Genomic DNA, 22,046 nt, shown 5'->3' on the forward strand with positions numbered 1-22,046 from the left:
AAAAAAGGACATATTAGGCTATTGCTCTTCAAACAATACCATTAAGGAAAAGAGAAAGGGCCAGCTGCACACAGTGGGAGATGATATGCGCCACACATTTATCTGACAAAAGACATAACTGCATGTGGAATATATAACATATGACAATAGTAAACAAAAATGAACAAGATGACTTCAATGGACACTTCATAAAAGAAATATATTGTCAATAAGCATGTAAAAAAGTACTCAGTCCTACAAGTCATCAGAGACATTAAATTAAAATAATTTTGGGAGAAGGTGAGGGTGGGATGTTTTGAAAGAACAGCATGTATATTATCTATGGTGAAACAGATCACCAGCCCAGGTGGGATGCATGAGACAAGTGCTCGGGCCTGGTGCACTGGGAAGACCCAGAGGAATCGGGTGGAGAGGGAGGTGGGAGGGGGGATCGGGATGGGGAATACGTGTAAATCTATGGCTGATTCATATCAATGTATGACAAAACCCACTGCAATGTTGTGAAGTAATTAGCCTCCAACTAATAAAAAAAAAAAAAAAAGATTGAAATAAAAAAAATGTAAAAAAATAAAATAAAATAAAATAATAATGAGACACAACTATTGGTGGCTAAAATGAAAAGATTGGCAATACCAAGGATCAACAAAAATGTGGAGAAAGTAAAATTCTCTTTCATTGCAGATGGGAACATAAAATGATATAACCACTTAGGAAAAATAGCTGGCAATTTCTCATAAAATTAAACACAGCATTACTATAAGGCCTAGAGATTCTTTTTTTTTTTTTTTTTTTTTTTTTTTTTAGGCCTAGAGATTCTACCCTTAGAATTTACCCAAGAGAACTGATAACCTAAGTCCACAAAAAACTTATACATCATAATAGCTAAAAACCAGAAACAATCCAACTATGCAAAAACAGGTGAATGGATATCAAATAATGATACATCCATTACAATAGAAGGCTATTCAGCAATGAGAAGAACTACTTATAAACAGGATGACATGAACAAATTTCAGAAGCATTATGCTTTATGTAAGAAGCCAGACATAAAAGAATGCACTGTGTTCCCATTCATATTTGTCTTTTGAATAGGCAAAATGAATATACAGTGATAAGCACAAGGTCTGCAGTTGTCGAGATGGAAGATGGGGAAGCCCCTATAAAGGGACACTGGGACACCTTCTGAGATGATAAAAGTGTTCTATATCTTGCATGGAGTGGTTATGACATGGGTATGACACATTTGCTAAAACTATGGATAAATTTTACTACATGAAATTATAAAATAAAAGTTTATGGGTTATTAAAAGGGTGAAAGTTCTGTTCAAAGCCAAGTTGAGTTCTCTGAAGGAAATCCAATAAATAATTCAGATATCTAACATTTAATAAATAAAGTTAAAACAGAGAAACAAAAATATTTTGAAGGTACACCTTCTATAAATATTAAATGATAGAATATTTAATGTTAACATTTTTAGTTTTATGAGATTCATATCTGTAATTTAATAGAGAGAAAAACAGTGGTTCTCTAAACTTACCTGTTTCTTAAAAGGTTAGTAAGTGCTTTTACCTAACACTGAAACATGTACAATGTTCATATGACAGTGTAAACTGCTCTTTGTAAAATAATATTGATATTGAGAAGTATGAGTAGGCTTATGTTTATAGGCAATGTAATGAGAATATGCTAGACTTTCGCTTCCTACTCTGCTTTGCAATAAAGCACAAATAATTAAAGTTAAATATATTCCCATAAAAGGATATTCACGTATTGCCATGATGCTTCTTATATCAACACAAGATCCAAATATGAAAAATGCGTTTTATTTATATCTCATGTACCCAAAGGGAAACTTACACCCAATGGCAGTTTGCCTTTTATTATGGTCTAACAATGTTGACAAACTGATGAAGAAGAAAACTAGATTTCTTCCATCTAATATATTCAACTGAAGTAGCAGTGAAAAAGCACATCTCTGAAGACCAAAGACAGCTATTAGTAGGCCTCTCACATCTTTCTTTCTGATCAACTTCAAAAAAGAAAAAGTAAAGGAAGAAAAGAGAAAGTATATAAATGTCTTCCATGGATGACCATAAAATCACAAAATCATATTTTTCTAAAAATGACAATGTAGGTCTGCCTCTACTAAGCACTTTTAAATAAGTTTTAGTAACACAGCATTCTGTTCATTATCAAAGGGGAAATTAAAAACATGGATAATTCTCCAACTCAAAAAGCAATGATGATATCACTGCCTATGACTTGGGTGACAGGACTAAGATAAACTGATCCTGTGGCTAGAAGAGTGTCTCTCCTAGGGAGACCCTAGATTATGAGTAGCTGTTTTACCACCTCCCTGCTTTGTCTTGTGAGATAACTAATGTGATTTTGCTGTTTAGTTGCTCAATCGTGTCTGACTCTTTGCAACCCCATGGACTGTAGCACACCAGGCTTCCCTGTCCTTCACCATCTCCTGGAGTTTGCTCAAACTCATGTCCACTGAGTCAGTGATGCCATTCAACCATCTCATCCTCTGTCATCCCCTTCTCCCCCTGCCTTCAATCTTTCCCAGCATCAGGGTCTTTTTCTAAGTGAGCCCTTTGCATCAGGTGGTCAAAGTATTGGAGCTTCAGCTTCAGCATCAGTTCTTCTAATGAATATTCAGGATTGATTTCCTTTAGGATTGACTGGTTGGATCTCCTTGCAATCCAAGGGACTGTTAAGAGTCTTCACCAGAACCATAGATCAAACTTATGTGATTAGCCAGTCACATTCATGAGCAACCTTACAGGCAGAGCTTTCTGAAATCATTTACAAAACTTCTGGGTCTGCATGAATCCCTATGACCTCAGATTTTCTAATTAACCCTGGGACTGTCATCTGCTTCTACTGGCATATTTGGTTTAACAATCCTCAAAATGAAGACCTGAGAGAAGATAAAATTACAACTTTCATTTCTCCACTAGGAAAGAAGAAGTCTCCCTAACCCAAATCTAACATTCACCTACAATTTTCTGCTAGGTGGTCACAGTAATGACTTCTTTCCCCATGTAGATGACCAATTCTAATGAATATGGATACAAGCTGAATCACTAAAGCAGCTATTGTAAAATTGTATTTGAATATCAGTAATTTTATTTTAAATCTGGCACAGTCATGGCCCTTTAGAGTGATTATGAACTTTTCACAGAAAATATCTCATTTTATCTTCCCCTTTATCTTTATATGAAACAGCCAGACACTCTAACCTTCACTTCTTAGAGATAAAGGTACAGATGAAGGAGCTGAGGCTCTGGGAGGTTAAGCTCTGAAAATCACTTTGTTCAAAGCAAAGAGAAAATTCACATCCCAGTCCTTCCTTTCCAAATCCTGTATTCTTTAAAGTCTGGTTTCTTTAAGCATGGACTGTCAATTTAGAAATGAAGAGAGGACTTCCTTGGTGGTCCAGTGATTAGGACTTCACCTTCCAAAGCAGAAGGTGGGGATTCTATTCCTGGGCTGGAAGCTAAGACACCACATGCTTCAAGGCCAAAAATCCAAAACATAAAAAAACAGAAGCAGTACTGTAACAAATTCAATAAAGACTTCTAAAAATAATAGAAATGAAGGTGAGTAGGAAACTAAGAATATCACAATTAAACATCTTACTTAGCATTTTCATTCTAAGAACTAAGAAATATAATAAATTAAATAAGATAAATCAGGCTTCCCTGCTGGTCCAGTGGTTAAGAATCCACCTTGCAATGCAAGGGACACAGGTTCCATCCCTGGTCCAGGAAGCTCCCACATGCGTGGGGCAACTAAGCCTGAGTACCATAACTACAGAGCCTGAAAGTTGCAACTACTGAGCCCACGTGCCACAACTACTGAAGCCTGTGCGCCTGAGGCCATGCTCTGCAACAGGAGAAGCCACTGCAGTGAGAAGCCCACACACTCAACAAAGAGTAGTCCCTGCTCACTGCAACTAAAGAAAGCCCACATGAGGCAACAAAGACCCATCACAGCCAAAAAATAAAATGAATCTCAAAAGAAATAAAAATAAATAAGATAAATCTATTGAGCTGGAGAGTGGTAGGAAACCCATATATACAGCAAAAATATTAGAAAATATTGACCAATGAGAAAGTAAATCTTTAAAAGATCAATAAACTTACTAAAAACCTTTTACAGAGGGAAAATATCTGAATATCTCAAAGCAGAAAACACAGAAAGAATCAGAGAGGCTTATGACTTGCCCAAAGCTTTCCAAGTTAGCAGCAAGGTTGGGACCAGAATCAAGGCTCTGACTATACCTTCAGCTGTCCTTTCACCAAATCATAGAAAATACTTTCCATCAAGAGGAGTTACAGCCCAATCCACCATGAGATCTCAGTTGTAACTCTAGTAATTTATGTCCTAAGACATGACTTTCAGAATCTCTGATGAACTGCCATCTTTCATTAGAACCATTTGAATAGATTGCTAAAAACCTACCCTAGGCCTATATGACTCAGATTCCTTGGTGGCTCAGAGGGTAAAGAATCTGCCTGCAATGTAGGAGACCTGGGTTCGAACCCTGGGTTGGGAAGATTCCCTGGAGAAGGGCATGGCTACCCACTCCAGTAATCCTGCCAGGAGAATTCCATGGACAGAGGAGCCTGGTGGGCTATAGTCCATGGGATTGCAAAGAGTCGTGCATGACTCTTTGCAGTCGTACATGAGCAACTAACACACACTCTGGTACCTGAACTTTTAATAAGAAAACCCTACCTCAAGTTTCCAATGAATGCTCGAGTTTGAGAACACTGCTCTACTGGACTGAAGTTTTAAAACAGAAACAGAACACTCTCTATTCATGCCTTCTAAAGAAATCCTTGTTTGCCCTTCTGTTAATCATTTCTTGACTTCGCACTCTTAGATGCCTCTTCTGTGCTCAATTCCAGGGTGATGGATGAAAAACAGCACTAAACACCTGCCCGCAAAGTGAATCAACTATGCATATACAAATATCTACCTTTTCTTAGATTCTTTTCCCATATGGATCATTACAGAGTATTGAGTAGAATTCCCTGTGCTATTGTCTATTTTATATATAGTGTGTATATACGTCAATCTCAATCTCCCATTTATTCCATACTTTTAACAAATGTAGGTAGCAATCTAATAAGATAATATCATGACCCACTAAGGAATCATGACTGTTTCAATGTTTGAAAAACACTAGACTGGACATTATACAGCTTTCATCTAATGATAAAGTAGAAAGTGTGTCAAGTACATTTCTCTCTTCTTTCTTAAATCCTCTTAAAGTCCTCTTGGTAGGATCATATTTTTAATGTATATGCAGTAGATGTTAACAGAAAATAAAATTACAGTTTAAAAATTAAAGTTAACTAATCAATTATATTCACTCAGAATTAAGATATTTTGTACTTTAAATTAGCAAACATTTAAAATCCAGTTTCATAAATCAGTTGCTAAGATATCCTTAAGGGTTTCTATCCACAAACATTTTCTTGTTAGTTCTTTGTCTCTCTTACCCCAGGCACATCTGGATGGAGGCAGAGACAGTGATGAGAGAAGGAGTCAAAGTAATGACCAGAAGTCAATCTCTTTTTGCGCAAGCACATACTTAGGGGCTGACATCACAGCCCCATGGTACGAACTACAGATGGGAAAGTAACTGGATTCAAGTCAGGAAATTTAACTTTTATCAGATGAAGACAGGAAAGACTTGAACAGAGAAACTCACAAGGGACTAAAAGCCAACAACCCAACACCATCATGATTGCGATTGCTCTAAAAATAACTTTTGCTAAAGCAATAAATAAGATGAAGACCACCAACTGAGCTTCCATTGACACTTCTCCCTGGTACTGTTGTACCCTGCAGACAACATAAAAAATAATGTGATAGTTGAAAAGAAAGCACCCAACCACCTTGCTGTTTCCAGGTGGGCAGCTCACTCAGACTCCAGCTGCCTGGACCCTCAGGTCAGTCTCTTGAGTCCAGCCCTTCCCTGCAGCGGGGGCCCCTCAGCAATTCATGAGAGCCAACCACACACACCCTCATCTATGGGAAACTGAGACGAGCTCCAAATGGTAAGATGAGGGGGCCATATAGCTTCCCGGATGCAATCATTAGGTTGTTCTTTAGAATATTTGCCTGCGGGAGTCAGGCCGATGAAATCATCCAGCAAGAGGCAGGCACACAGCGACCAGCCAGGCTCAGTCAGGCTCAGCCAAGGGACAGAAAGCCAGCACTTCCCTGTCTGTGATTCAGCCCTGTCTGGACGCAACAGTCAAGGTAGTGATTACCCCACAGGGAGGCCGACCAGAGTCTGCAGAGTTAACCACCCCAGGACGCCCTTCTCTTTCCTCACCTGTGTTTCCCTTTATCAGTTTCCTGTTCTGTCCAGCAGGCTTCTTTCCTTTTTCACTACTTTCTTATTTTATCTGTCTCTTATCTTTCTCAATTAAAATACATCATCCTCCCTGCCAGATTACCCCCATTGCACTATACTGCTTACAAACCAGTGTGATTTTTAGGAGAGCTGTGTTAGTCACTGCAGAGACATTGCGAGCTGTTACAAAGATTTCCATAATATTTTAGGAGGTCCCACCTGCATCGTTTGTTATCTAAGTTACAGCTAGTTTATTCATGCAGCAAATTAAACTTGTGTTCACAGTTGATTAAAGGCAGAAGACATCCCAAAGATCATCAAATCCAATCCCTTAATTTTACAGATGAGAAGACTATGGGCCAGAGAGTTCAAGTGACTTGCTCCAAATCTGAATCTAATATTTAGCTGGGGTTTGGGCCAAATATATGACGCAGATAAAACCACAGGAGTATGGAAAATTGTGTGCATACTAGGATTTCTTGAGAAGCCAGTTTTGGTCAGCAGATGTGAAAAATCTGAACGAAGTCCAGTAAATATGTCAATCATATAATGTAACCTACTGGAACTGCCAGGGATTCAATTTCTCAGGTGCTGGAGCTATATAATAAGCTGCCTTGGGAGTGGGAACCACAGGAGAGAAAGGTGTATAGCTTCCTCACAGTTGGGATCCTGGAGAAATCTAAAGCCACGCTTCCAAAACAGAACCTGAACTACTAGAAGGCAGCCCGAAACGAAGAATCATGGTCAGATGCTCTGAGAAGAAACAAGTGAGAAATTGAGAGGGACTCCAAGTAGATTAATTTTATCCCCCCCCTCTTTTTTTTTAAGGGAGTGGGGGCTTTAAAAGATGAGAGCCTGGGGTTTCTGGATGCAAGAGCGTCAGCGGGAGCACATATGGCACAAGGAAACGCTCTCAGTACTTTCTTAGGCAATGAAGGATTGCATGCTTCCGGGACAATTCAAAGGTGTGAAATGCTTGGGAAACTTAGTCACACACCCCAATATGTCATAACTGCACAGTATTTTGGTCCATGAGATATCTTTCTGGGTTTTCTAAAAGGAAAACCCAGACTCCCTAAAAAGGTATATATCCCAGTGGCAACATGAACCTAAGAAAACACGTTTATTGTTGCTGTTTGGTCGCTAAGGCTTGTCCAACTCTTTATGACCCCGTGGACTATAGCCCGCCAGGCTTCTCTGTCCATGGGATTATCCAGGCAAGCACACAAGTGGGTTGCCATTTCCTCCTCCAGGGGATCTTCCTGACCCAGGGATCGAACCCCCATCTCCTGCATTGGCAGGCAGATTCTTTACTGCTGAGCCGCCAGGGAAGCCCTAAAACCCATAATCTCTGGGGCTGGCTAGGAACATCTCTGGTTTACCTATGACCTCAAAGACTCTGCTGGCAAATGGTGCTTGTTTCCTACATTGCATTGACAAAGAGCAAAGTAATGATGAGAATTAAGTAATAGAAAAATATAATAAAAGGAATAAATGCTGAAAAGTTTCAATTTCATTAGGTCAAATTTAGAAATGTATATCGTAACAAGAAAACTTTCATTTTCAGCCATAGAATTCCATGTAGTGTAGTGGTTTCTTACTGTTTTTGTCCTTTTTCTAACTTCTTAAATTTTTGGTCTCTTTGGTAACATTTAATTTTGATAGAAATTTAAATTCAACAGAAAAGTTGTTAGGAAAGTTCCCAAATTCCTTTCACTTAGATTTACTACATACGTATATTTTGCTCCCATTGCTTCATTATTCCTAAAAAATAAACATTTTCTTACAAAACCATAGCACAATTACCCAAATTAGAAGATTTAACATTGATAAAATACTCTTATCATTCAGATCAGTTCAGTTCAGTTCAGTCGCTCAGTCGTGTCCGACTCTTTGCCACCCCAGGAATTGCAGCACACCAGGCCTCCCTGTCCATCACCAACTTCTGGAGTTTACTCAAACTCATGTCCATCGAGTCGGTGATGCCATCCAGCCATCTCACTTAAGTCACTACACTTTATTATAAAAGCATCTTTCTTTATATTGCACAAATTTTGGCTATATACATGGTACTATTTTGTAAGAAAGTAAGTGAAACCAAGCATACAATGCTATTTTCTTACCTGCTGATGCATCAGTTGCTTCATAGTTTATTAGAAAGCCTTCATAAGCAAGGTCAGAGTCAGCCACAAATGTAAGCATTAATGAATTGTCACTACTGGTAAGAGAGGGTGGGATGGATTTTCCACAATATCTATTTGGAACCAAGAAAGAACACAGATTTAAAAACTTTCAGGATGCTCAAAATGACATACCCCAAACTAGGATATGTTAAAAAAAAACAATGACAATATCCCATATTAACCTTAAAAAACAAATTTATTTCAAGCACAAAACATACACAAAGTTGCTAAAGATCATCCAAACTCACAGTTACTTCCTTTAGATGGTTTTATGTATGTGCCTAAGTGTGTGACATGTCATATAACAGAATTTTAATGAAATTAGAAATTCCGAGCTACAGTAGGTCACCATATAGCATATTAATGAACTTATTAGTAGAAATATAATAAACATACAACAAAGGAAAATCATGTATTATAAACTCATAGCACAGACTCTAGAGTCAGCTCTATCCCTTAGAGGCTTTATGATTTTGGACAGATGTCTCAGTTTTCCCATCTATAAAATGGGGATGGCGATATGACCTACTTCAAAGAGTTGTCCTGAGAATTGTATGAGTTAACACACTGTATATAAGGAACTCAGAACAGTGTCTAGAATAGTTAGCCTTATACAGGTGAACTCTACTGTCTTTACATTGGTCCATGCAGAGGTAACAGTCTGATTGCTAATCCATGTCAAATTTTTGCTGAACAAAGCAATTTTTACTCAGAAAAACTATTCTAATAAGGCTAGAAGTAAAGTTGCAATAAAAGACATCATGTTGTGAGCTCTTATCTAGAAACACTTGTGAGAGAAGTGACTAGAAAATCAAAATCTCAATTCAAAGAACACTTGGTAAAAAGCAAAGGAGTGACAGGGGGAAAAAATAGAAACCAAAATAAGATAAAGTATTAAACATGGGAAATGGATGAGTTAATTTCTGAGGCAGAAAAAGGGGGAAAAATGGTGTATAATAGCATTTCAGTTTAAAAATGATTTAATATCTTAAAGCAAAGGTAGATGAATTAATATTCTATATATCTCTCTTTTGAACAACAATAATAATAGTCTACATCATTCAGCAAAAAGTAGGCAATTTTCAGTGATTAAGAGTCAAGTACCAACCATAAAAAAGAAGGAATTTTAAAAATTTAAAGATTAAGACAAGGAAGAGCAAAAAAATGAAGAGGGAGAATAAAGTTAGGGGCAAAAATAAGTTTAAGGAAACAATGGATAAGGAAAACATGTTTAAATGTTTAAAAATGGATGAGGGAAAAGAAAATGAAATACAAAAGAAGGGGGAAAAGGGAATCAAGAGATATCTATGTCCAACAAAGATGTAATAACAGGGGTTAGATTTACATAATCTTTTTTCTGAAACAACTGAAAATCTGGACAAAATAGATAAACCAGTGGTTCTCAAGACACTAGATTTCCAGCAATGAAAGACAATAACTCTTCAGAGACAGGAGACAAGTGAATAAAAATGATCAAACTGTTTCCGAGTAACTTAACTGCATCCAAAAACAAAACCCAAGAATACTTAGAGTAATACAGTAGTGTTTGGTACACAAACACAAAACTGAAAATGTCTGTCATCCTATCAAATATTGTTGTTCAGTTGCTAAGTCATGTCTGACTGTTTGCAACCCCGTGGACTGCAGCACTCCGGGCTGCTCAAATTCATGTGCATTGAGTCAGTGATGCCATTCAGCCATCTCATCCTCTGTTGCCCCCTTCTCCTCCTTCCCTCAATCTTTCCCAGCATCAAGATCTTTTCCAACGAATTGGTAATATCAAGTATTACCAACTATGAAAAGAAGGAGGAAAGTATAACCCATAACGAGAAGAAAAATTCATCAATCATAATATAGCAAGAAGGACTGAATCAGCAAAGACATAAAAATATTTATAACTGTACCCCACCAATTTAAGATGCTAGAAGGAAAAAATTAATAGGTAAAGTAGGGATGTGGAAGATATAAAAGATGGCCTCAGATGAATTTCCAGAAGTGAAAATTACAATGTCTGTGATGGAAAAATGTACTTGGTAGGATTAATAGCAGAATAGACACTATAGAAGAAAAGATTAGTGCACTTGAATACAGAGCGATAGATACTTTCCAAAATGAAATGCACACAGAACAAAGACAAATTCAAATGAACAGAGTATCAGTGAGCTGTGGGACAATATCAAATGGCCTAAGATAGGTGCAACTAGAGTTCCAAGGGCAAAAGAGACTAAAAAAGCATTTCAAGAACTAACAGCCCAAAATTTTTCAGATTTCATTAAACTATTAACCTTCAAACTAAACAAACTCAACAAAATATGCTGATTGAGAAAAGTCAGATGAAAAATGAGTACATACAGAATGATTCTGCTTTTATACAATTTCAGATATGCAAACTAACTTATAGTGATAGAAAGCAGTGTAATGATTTCCTGGGGTTGCGGAAGAGGGGCAGAAATGATCCTTATAGAAGGTTTGAAGGCAGGAAGAAGGTGTGAGGGTAACGGATATGAGCATTATTTTGATTTTGGTGATGCCTTCATGGGTATATCCTCATGTCAAAAGGTAATTACTAGTGCCCAAGGCTACACAGTAGTGAATAATGATATAGAAAAGGTCACTGAGAAGTGTGTTGATCTCACTTATTTTTTATAACACAACATGGTGGATTTTAACATCTTTTACAGAAGCAGGAACACAAGAGAGCAGGAAACTTTCATGCTAAAAAGCAAAAAATAAAATATTCTCACCTCCCAAGAGATGTCTGAGAACCAGTGTCATAAACTTCTAGATAGTCCTTTGTGCAATTGTAATGAAACTCCAGATGAAATTCTCTGAATCTTAGATGAATCAGGTGACCAGGCTGGACTATGATATGCCAGGTACAACTGATGCCATGGGGGTAGATATTTGGATGGCCAGGACTTTGAATGCTTCCGGTTGACTCTGTAAGAACTTTTCCACACACTGTTGAAATAAAAATAATAATAATTATCCAAATTATTTTTAATTCTGATTAAAATTAGAACCAAAAAGCTACCTGGAATTCCAAATAAAATAATCTGATCATAACCTCTTAAAAGGTCAAAAAGGAAAAGTTTCCTTCTGTGCCACCTAGGATAACCTAAATTTTTCTCTTATTAATAGGCATCAATAAACCACTGAGATGTGCTGATTAGGAAATATATATTTCCTTTGCCTTTAAGTGTACTTTAAAATTTTTACAGCATAGGTGACTACACACCTACAGTAGAGATTAATTTTCTATAATAATATATTTCCCTTGTTCACTTATTCTGATACAAGCCCCAAAGGCAAAGTAGAAGAATCACTTACCCAAAGTTGCACTGCTAAATTTAGCCATGAAACCATGGTTTTCAGTAGAAGAACTTTTCACGAATATGACATGAAGAGAATTGTACACGGATGTTATAAACGAAGGGATGTCTGTGCCACAATGCTTTTCATTTTCAGTAGAACCCAAAATGGAACTGCTACCAATCTAAGTAAAAAAGATATGCTCAAATTTATTCTCCAAGATATTTATTTTGGAAACCTACTTCAAGAATAATTTTTTAATAAAATGTATTAATATAGTAAAAATCAATTTGAGAATATTTTAGTTGCCCTAAAAGAAACTCCATCCCCATCAGCAGCTGCTCCCCATACCCCTCAAGCCCCAGCCCCACAAAGCCATTATTCTGTTTTCTATTTCTACAGATTCCCTCTTATGGACATTTCAAATAAATGGAATCATACAACATGCAGTCTTTTGTAACTAGCTCCTTTCACTTCACATAGTGTTTTCGAAGTTCATCCATGTTGTAGTGTGTATCATTACTGCATTTCTTTTTAATACCATATAATATTCCATTGCATGGATATATGACATTTTATTAATCCACATATCAACTGATGGACATTTAGGCTGTTTCTATTTTCTGGCTACTATGAATAATGGCTGTAGTCATTCAGGTACAACTTTTGTGTGAATGTATATTTTCATTTTCCTTCAATGTATACCTAGAAGTGGAATTGCTGGATCAAATGATAACTCTGTGTTTAACTTTTTGAGGAACTGTCAATTGTTTTCCATGACAGCCGTACCATTTAAATGTTCACCAGTGGTGGGAAAGTGTAAAAGGGTTCCAATTTCAACACTTGTTATTATCTGACTTCTTGATTATAGTCATCCTAGTGGTTGTGAAGCAGCATCTCATTGTGGTTTGATTTGCATTTCCCTGATGGTTAGTGATGTTGAGTATCTTTTGTATATCTTCTTTAAATAAATATATAAATTCATATTCTTTGCCCATTTAAAAATTAGATTATTTACTTTTAATTTCAATGAAGTTCAAATTTTCCAGTTTTCCTTTTGTTGTATTTTTTGTGTCAGATCTAAGAAGGCTTTGCCTAACCCCAAATCACAAACACTGACTACTATGTTTTCTTCAAGAGTTTCATGATTTTAGCTCCTAAATTTAGGTCAGTGATCCATTTTGAGTTAATTTTTTTGTATGGTGTAAGGAAAGGATCCAGTTTCCTAATTTCATATGTGCATATTCAACACCACTTGAAAAAACCATTTCTTCCCATTGAAAGTCTTGGTGCTCTTTTCAAAAATCAATTGATCATAAAGATAGAGCAATTTATTTCTGGATTTTCTGTTCTGTTCCATTGCTCCATATTTTTATTCTTACTTGAATAATAAATGTAATATCCTTACTTGATTATTATAGTTCTGTTTTAAGTTTCAAAGTCATAATTATGACTCCTCCAATGTTGCTCTTTTTCAAGAATGCTCCTGGTTATTCTGGTTCCCTTGCATTTCCATAAGAATTTTACAATCAGCTTATGAGTTTCTGTGAAAATTCCCACTGGGACTTCAGTAAAGACTGAATTGAATCTTTAGATAAATTTAAGTAGTATTGTCATTTTAACAACATTAGGTCTTGTAATCCATTAATTTGAGATGTCTTTCTATTTCTTGAGGTCTTTAATTTCCTTCCTTTGTAGTTTTCAAGAGTATAGATTTTAGATGTCTCTTTAAAGCTATATTCCTCAATGTTTATTCTTTTCTATGCTATTGGAAATTAAATTGTTTTCTTGATTTATTTTTCAAACTGTTCATTACTAGTGTATAAAAAAGATGACTATCATATTTTGATCTTATAGCCCACAACCTGCTGAATTTATTAGTTTTGATGTTTTATGTGTATGTGTGTGCATTCTTTAAGATTTTCTATATACAACACCATATCTGTGAATTGAGATAATCATGTTCCTGCCTTTTCATTCTAGATGCATTTTATCTCCTTTCCTTGCTTATTGTCCTAACTAGAATATCCAGTATAATGTTGAAAACACATGGTAAGAACAAACATCTTTGCCTTTTTACTGACTACACAGAGGCAAAGTATTTAGTGCTTTGTTATTAAAAATGATGTTAGCTTTATATACTGCTGAATTCATTTATCTAGAATTTTGTTGAGAATTTTGCATCTATATATTTTTTTATAGATACCCTTTATCAGATTAAGGATGTTATGTTCTGTTCCTGGTTTGTTGAGTGTTTTTTCATGAAAAGGTACTGAACTTTGTCAAATGCTTTTTATTTGCATCTATTGAGGTAATTATGTGGGGATTTTCCCCCTTTATTTTATACTGACTATTTTTGGATGTATAGCAGCATTGCATTTCTGGGCTATATAATCCTCTTTATATGCTGCTGGATCCAGTTAGCTAGAATTTTACATCTATAGAATTATACATCTATAAACTAGTTTTGTTTCATGTAACTGAGTGAGGATAACGTGACATAATATTTTTAATAACATCTAATCAAATGCAAATATTCAAAAGTGTTTTTACTCTCACCTCGATATAATCTGTATCACAGTGGGCAGAACCTCCCATGTCAAAGGCAGTGAAGTTGAGAAGAACCACTTGACTTTGGGGTTGGAGGATGGTCCACACACAGACCTTTCCTCCTGGATACACATTAGGGTAAAAGGGCGAGCGAATGATCCCTTCTCCAGTTAATTCTCCTCCACAAGCTGTGAGTATGAAAACAACAGTAGTATTTGTCCAGAGATAAATGACTGTTGCCCTCCATTTTATTGCAGAGATCCACTCTGCATAACGATATAATGCAATGTGACCTTACTATTAGAACTTTCCCCTTACCACTGGAGGACACAGAATGACTAAAATATTTCAAGAAATGAAGATGTTACAATCAGGCAAATGAGACAATTAAAAATTAAATTTTCTTACCCACTTGATAAACAGCACTGAAACTAGCTCTGACAACAGAAGCATCCATTTTAAGCCTGATCCAGATACTGTTAGTAATGGATTTCATGTGAGAGAGGGTTTCATTGCCACAGACTTTTCCAAGTAAGGTTTGATCATCTCGAACCTAAAGAGAAAAATAAAATTTATCTGTAATCCTAATCAAGAAACCCAATCAACAAAGAAAAAGAATAAAAAAATAAAATGAGCACAAATACAAAAAATTTAAAATGACAAAGGTGATACGAATACACAGATTCTGAAAAACTTGTATAATAATTTTAGGTACAACACTATGTTAATATAGTTGAATGTTTGAAATGTTTATCCCCAGAAAAATCTAAATTACTAAAATTATCTCAAGAAGGAGAAAAATAAAATCTTAGTAGATAATAAGTCATGAATAAAACTGAAATTATTACAAATAATTAGTTTCCTCCCCCCAAAAAAACCTTCTAGAAGATGCTCTCCCTGATAAATTAAATTAGACATTAAAGGAAAAGACAATTCCCATACATAATTTGTTCTAAGGAACACTCAAACATGGAACAATTCACAAATAATTATTCTCAGAATCATCTCACCAAATCCCAACACAGAAAACAAAGGAAAACTATGAATAGATCTCATCTATTAATATAGATACAAAAATCCTAAACACAGTTCAAGAAAAGTGAATTCACTCTCTTTGTAGGCTTATGTATCAAAACAAACATGAGGATAAGAGTGATGCAAGGACTATTAGAAATTATAAATTAAACTTGCCAATAGATCCAATAAGCTAAACTGTTTTATCTCTATAGATGGCAAAAAGTGTCAGCATTTCTATTTATTAGAAACAAAACTCTTAGAAAGTCAGAAGCAAAAGGAAATATCCTTCCTATAACAAAGACCACCTATTTTAAATCAACGGTCAGTATCTTATAGTGTAGTGGCCATGAGTCTGGTCTATGGAGTTGTAAAGTGAAGTGAAGTTGCTCAGTCGTGTCCAACTCTTTGCGACCCCATGGACTGTAGCCTACACACTCCTCTCTCCATGGGATTTTCCGGGCAAGAGGACTGGAGTGGGTTACCATTACTGCTGCTGCTAAGTCACTTCAGTCGTGTCCGACTCTGTGTGACCCCATAGACAGCAGCCCACCAGGCTCCTCCGTCCCTGGGATTCTCTGGGCAAGAACCCTGGAGTGGGTTGTGATTTCCTTCTCCAGTGCATGAAAGTGAAAAGTGAAAGTGAAGTCACTCAGTCGTGTCCAACTCTTTGCGACCCCATGGACTACCACGCTCCTCCATCCATGGGATTTTCCAGGCAAGACTACTGGAGTGGGTTGCCATTAAACTGGATTCAATTCCCACCTCTGTCACTGGCAAACCTTCACACTTAATAACTTCGAAAGTGAAAGTGAAGTCGCTCGGTCGTGTCCAGCTCTTTGCGACCCCACAGACTGACTATAACCTACCAGGCTCCTCCATCCATGGGATTTTCCATGCAAGAATACTGGAGTGGGTTGCCATTTCCTTCTCCAGGATATCTTCCCAACCCAGGGATTAAACTCGGGTCTCCTGCATTGTAGGCAGACGCTTTACTCTCTGAGCCACCAGGGATGTCGCGCAAGTTACTAAATCTAAGCCAAACTCAAGAAGTTGGATCAAAGAGATGAAACCAACATGTGAATTCCTTAGTAAGATGCCAAGTACTAGAAAAAGTGGACTAAAGAATAACTATTGCTATTCTTGACCTTTCAGAAGTTTCTCACTCAAATCAGGAAATCTTCTATGGATATACATAACTACCTTTGTTCTACAGAATTCTTTTGGAAGAGCTAGCTGTCCAAACATAGCTCCATTCCCACAGCTAACATTATCAAGGCATCAACAAACACCAGCACCTGTGCCTGTGACGTCACTGTGAAAGAGTCGCCACTCACAGGAGCATACAACAAGCAAGTGCATTTTTTTGTTTTTCCCCCAGAAGCATGACAGTCATGTTTGAGAATGTAGAGTGTACTGATATTGCTTAACACAATGGTTCTCCATAGGTACCTCAATTAAACATTCTGGAAACCTGTGAAGGCAGTTTGGGGCTTTGTTCTAATTACTAACATGAAGGTGGTGGGGTGCTATTGACATTTAGTGGCTGGGGACTGGAGATATGAAACACCCTGAAATGTGAGAGACAGTCACACACAAGGGTTCTCCTGTGTCCTGTGTGTCCTTCAATGCAGTGACAGTTATAAATGTAAAATCTACCTCTATTTTATATACCAGATGCAAAATACTTTTGCTCAGTTCTAATATGTACCAGATTTTCCAGGATTACAAGTAGAGTGTAAATCAAAAGAAGTTATTTTTTATTCCTGGAAATCTGCCAAAAATTGGTCACCATTTCAGAAAATTCATCTCCAACCCACATGGCCGTGTCAGCTTGCATTTTTAGTGTAGCATTCATATGGTTCAGGGAGCAAACAATTTATGACTTCATTCTGCCTTCAAGTGCAGCTTGCCCAGGCTTTTAACACACTGACATAATTTCTTTTACTTTGCTTTATTTCTCCTAAATCTTACACTTACAGATTTATTTACATAATATATGTATACAATGTGAGCTGATATCATCTATGAATTTCATTTCAGAATAGTATAAGAGTCACACTGGAAGGTCTTGAAGTGTAGAGAACCACTGACTTAACCAGATACTCTGAACTCCCACAGAAAATTAGGGAATATTTCTCAGCAGAAATAACGTTTAAACTGAAAACTGGAAAGAATATCCAGGTCAAGGGGAATGGACAGTAAAGGGAAGAGCTTACAAGTATGATAGCCAGAGCTGGTGGAGATATGGTAACATGTTACTCCTATCCGTAGCTGGTGGGAGTATACATTTCTGGAAAGTAACTAGACAAATGTATCAAGAGTCTTGGAAATGTTCATAGTTTTGGACCTGGTAACTTCACTTCTAACACTCTGTCATAAGGAAATCATTCAAGATTCAAAGACACACAAGGTTCCACATCAATATGCTCTATAAACATAAGCATTGAAAATATTCCAAATATCTAATAATAGGAGGGTGATTAAATAAATCATGGTACAGCCATATGATAAAGTCTTACACAGATGTTGGAAATTGCATGCCTTTCCACTGACTCATCCCAAGCCAGTTCCTTTCTGTGAGCTGTAACATAAATTTTACATACTGCCATTAATCTATGTTACATAGGTCTCCAACCAAACAGCAGATCTCTTAAGGAAGAGAAAATTCCTGTATCACCTTCATCTTCTAACACGAAATTCTGCTAATAGATATCTGATGGACGCTTGCTAATTCATTAATTTTAAGGTGTGGTATGATGGCTCAATTTTTGTTAGAGACATACTACAGTGCTCAGAAACCAGAAAGCATGAAACACAGAGTAGGAGATCTTCCCTTCTCTGGAATCCTCCAGGGTGCCATTCGCTTCTGCTAAGACTGCAGCGAATGTCTCTCTCTTCTCTTTTGCCCATTAGAAGATGACAAGGGGGAAGAAAAACAGCCAAATAGCAGCAGAGCTAGCTAAAGTGGGCCATTCCCCTGGGCCTCACTAATGAAATTCAAGGACTTCAGCAAGGAGAAAGGCAGTTGCAGCCCAAATGTTTTAAGAGAAACTTATAGGGCTCAAGGGCTTTAAACCTAGAAGGTACAATTGATTTTGGCTATGTTTCTCTCGCTCTCTGTGGAAATGAAACCTTATTAATTCTGAAAGTCTGTATTCTCCCTGGATCCTAGGCATGGCAAAACTATAACCACAACCCCTGAATGCTCTAGAGTGATACTAAATGCACATCCTGCATTCAATATCAGAGGACTTGTGAATTTGCACAACATCACAAAAACCTTTGTTCTCCAAAAACAAAAGTTTTTGTGATGTTGTTTTTTGAAGTTTCTTTTGTGCAAGGCGACAGAATGTGTTATTTTTCTAATTACTCACATCCCTCCAGAAAGAGACTGAATATTTCACAAGCTCATTGCCTTGTGACTTGTGCTGCTTCCCTATGGCCATTATTAAGTGGCCTTGACTTCTCGTTGTCCTTGACTCTGGGCTTGGCCACAGGGCTTGCTTTGCCCAAATGAATGTGAGCAGAAGTGATGTACCTGTTTTCAAGAACAAGCTTTGGGAGACACTGCGTGATTCAACCACCTTTTCTTTTCTGCTCTCACAAGACTAAGGGCTGGGGTCCCAGGGACAGATGGAACAGGGGACCAGACCAGCAGAGTTGCCCCTGACCCCAAACTGGCATGTTAACATGTGTGGAGAATAAGCATATGTCGTTGTAAGCCACAGAAATTTTCCATTATTGTTTTTTATTTTATTGTTATTGACTTTTCATTATTGAAATCTAAACTAGAGAAAGATGACTCATATTTGAGCCTGGTTTGAACCAAAAAAATAGTTTTTTTTCTTAAAAAGTCAGCTGGGTGGAATGGGGCAGAGGACGGAGACTCAAGAGGGAAGGAATGTATATATGTAATTATGACTGATTCACATTGGTGTGTTGCAGAGACTACCACAACACTGTAAAGCAACTATCCTCCAAAAATAAAAGTCAGCTGAGGCCACGCCATGGTCACTTGCAGAGGCATCACCACACCAAACCCATTCTTTACTGTAGGTCACATTTGCAAAGAAATGACGAGCACCATTTCAAATTTTACTCTTCTGTGGATGAGGCCCAGATTTTTCATTGATTGTGCTATTTATTCAGCAAATGTTGATTTTTCCAGGCTCAGAGATCGAATTTATAACCTGTGACCTATGATTTAACCCTACAGGATAGTCCAAATGGCTTCTGACTTTTACCTTCAGCAGATGGATCAGGTTCCTGATGACAAACTACATACAAAAGTGTGTTTTTTAATTTAAAAAATTAGTTCTTAAAAAGAAACTATGTCTTGGTGACCTAAATAGGAAGGAAATCCAAAAACGAGGGAATGTATATATAGAGAGCTGATTCGCTTTGCTGTACAACAGGAACTAAAACAACATTGTAAAGCAGCCATACTCCAATAAAAGCCAATTAAAAAAAAAGAACCATGTCCTATAGAAAGAGCTAAAACTAATTAGGCTTAAAAATACAGTTTATATGAAATTGTAGGTGTGTCTGGAGCCCACTGACAAGTAAGGTTTAACATCTATAATGGATCAGGTCCCAAAGCAAGGTCTTAATATATGTGCTCATTTGTTTGTATCTGCTATGTGTCCAGATTTTTGTTCAGGTAAAACGATTTTTACAATATGATTAAGTATCACATCCTAATTCAAAGCAAACCAAATACACCGGCACTTAGGCTTGGTCCAACTGAGAGCTAAAATCATAGCCTTACTAACCTTACTATACAGTAGTATTTAACATGTGGCTTCCTGTGACATGAGCCTCAAGCTAAAATGCCCCTTAGCTAAGTAAAGACTTGATCCTGGAGACCAGCCTTCGTTCATCTGGAGGGGAACAGGACCCCCTTCTAAATGACAGATTAAAGGGTGAGGGGTAAGAGATGACAGGAGTCACAAGGACTAAAAATTGTTTTCTTAGGTTATTATCTTTTACCATTATTATGTTTTGTGATTTCATAGCTAAATTTTTAAAGCTTTTTATGCCTCTTGAAACAGTATTATTGCTTTTAATATCTCTACCAATAGAGTAAATTTGTCCTTTATTTGTTTCTTTAATCTGCTTTTCTAAAACATGGAATACATGTCTAGTCTTACCTAGAAGTGTGTTCCTACATGATTGCAAACTCCAGTATGTCAGCTGCTGCCACCCTCTCTCCTCCTCCCATTGTCATCATTGGAGTCACCGTCATGTTGACTTTCATTTCCTGGTGTGCCAGACACCATGCTAAGAACATTCTAATAGTTTTCCCTTTTCACTGAGCAAAGCTCAGTACGTTTACACCCATGTATAAAGCCCTACAAGATTTAGTTCCTGTGTAACTCCTGTTTCTCTCTAAATCTCCTCTGTTGATTCTAGTCACATAGTCTATTTTCAATTCTTCATATTTGTCAAGTTTTTTTTCCCCTCAGTTCCTCCTTCTCCTGGGTCTTTGCATTTCTAATCCCTTCTCATCTTCAGACTCAAAATGTGACATCCTTAGGGAAGCTACCTGTAACATTCAACTAAAGGCATCAGTCCCGTTATTTTCACTCATATATTTCTTTCCTTCATGATACTTTTCCCACCTTGAAAGTATGTAATTGTATGCTTGCATGTTTAATATCTCTGTGCTTTATACACCCATCCCCAACACAGTACCTGGCATGAATGTTGTTTGATTAACTATGCAGAGAAGGAATAGATAAGTGAGTGAATGACCTCTTCCTATTATTCTATAAAGAGTAGTATTACTGTTCCTATTATGGATGAAGAAGCTGAGTTAACTAATGCTAAATATCTTGCCTTTAATGAAACAGAGAGTCAAAGTCCTTTCTCATGTTTTCATGCAATATTGTTCCATTTATACCAGAGAGCACTGGCCATCCTCTTGATCTGCTCCAATAGTTTGGAGCTTTCTTTCTTTTTCTTTCTCTTCCTTCCTTCCTTTATCATTATTGACTGTGCTGGGTCTTTGTTGATGCATCTGGGCTTTCTCTAGTTGCTGCAAGCAGGGGCTACTCTCTAGTTGCAGTGGACAGGCTTCTCATGGCAGTGGCTTTTCTTGTTGTGGAACACAGGCTCTAGGACACATGGGCTCACTAGTTGTGGTTCCCAGGCTCTAGAGCACAGGCTCAGTAGCTGTGGCTCATTGGCTTATTGCTCTGTGGCATGTGGGATATTCCTGAATCAGGGATCTAACACACATCTCCTGCATTGGCCAGAGGATTCTTTACCACTGAGTCACCAGGAAAGCCCCTGGAGCTTTCTTGATGATCTTGATTTCCATAGCTCCTCTTCTCACGCACTGCTCTCCATCTCACTAGTTCCGTAGGGTTTGTGATCTCCACATAAGCACACAACTCCTCTACACACAGGAAGGATTTATGCCATACAATCCCTTGAAACTCCAAAACTAGGTTGTTCTACCATCTCAGTCTATTCCCTGGCTCCCACCATGCCAATGGGTAGAACTGTTTTCACCTGAACAATAGCATATTTTATCACTTCATTAAAAAGCATCAGGATGACAAAGCAATTTTGGAAAAACTGTGCTGACAACAAAAGT

The 22,046-nt window shown here is 37.2% G+C and overlaps 1 protein-coding gene across 4 annotated transcripts in view; it reads right to left on the minus strand.

Moving 5' to 3' along the window:
* CUBN (cubilin) overlaps positions 1-22,046 on the minus strand; it is a 279,652-nt gene that overhangs the window by 195,169 nt on the left and 62,437 nt on the right. For all 4 annotated transcript variants that reach the window (XM_043882924.1, XM_043882921.1, XM_043882920.1 and 1 more), the window contains 5 exons: positions 14,837-14,981; positions 14,438-14,616; positions 11,897-12,062; positions 11,311-11,527; positions 8,507-8,637 (listed from right to left, as the gene is read on the minus strand). In XM_043882924.1, the coding sequence (XP_043738859.1) occupies positions 8,507-8,637; positions 11,311-11,527; positions 11,897-12,062; positions 14,438-14,616; positions 14,837-14,981 (838 nt within the window). The remainder of the gene's footprint in view (positions 1-8,506; positions 8,638-11,310; positions 11,528-11,896; positions 12,063-14,437; positions 14,617-14,836; positions 14,982-22,046) is intronic.

This window comes from Cervus elaphus, chromosome 23 (assembly GCF_910594005.1).
Source record: "Cervus elaphus chromosome 23, mCerEla1.1, whole genome shotgun sequence".
Classification (NCBI taxonomy): Eukaryota; Metazoa; Chordata; class Mammalia; order Artiodactyla; family Cervidae; genus Cervus; species Cervus elaphus.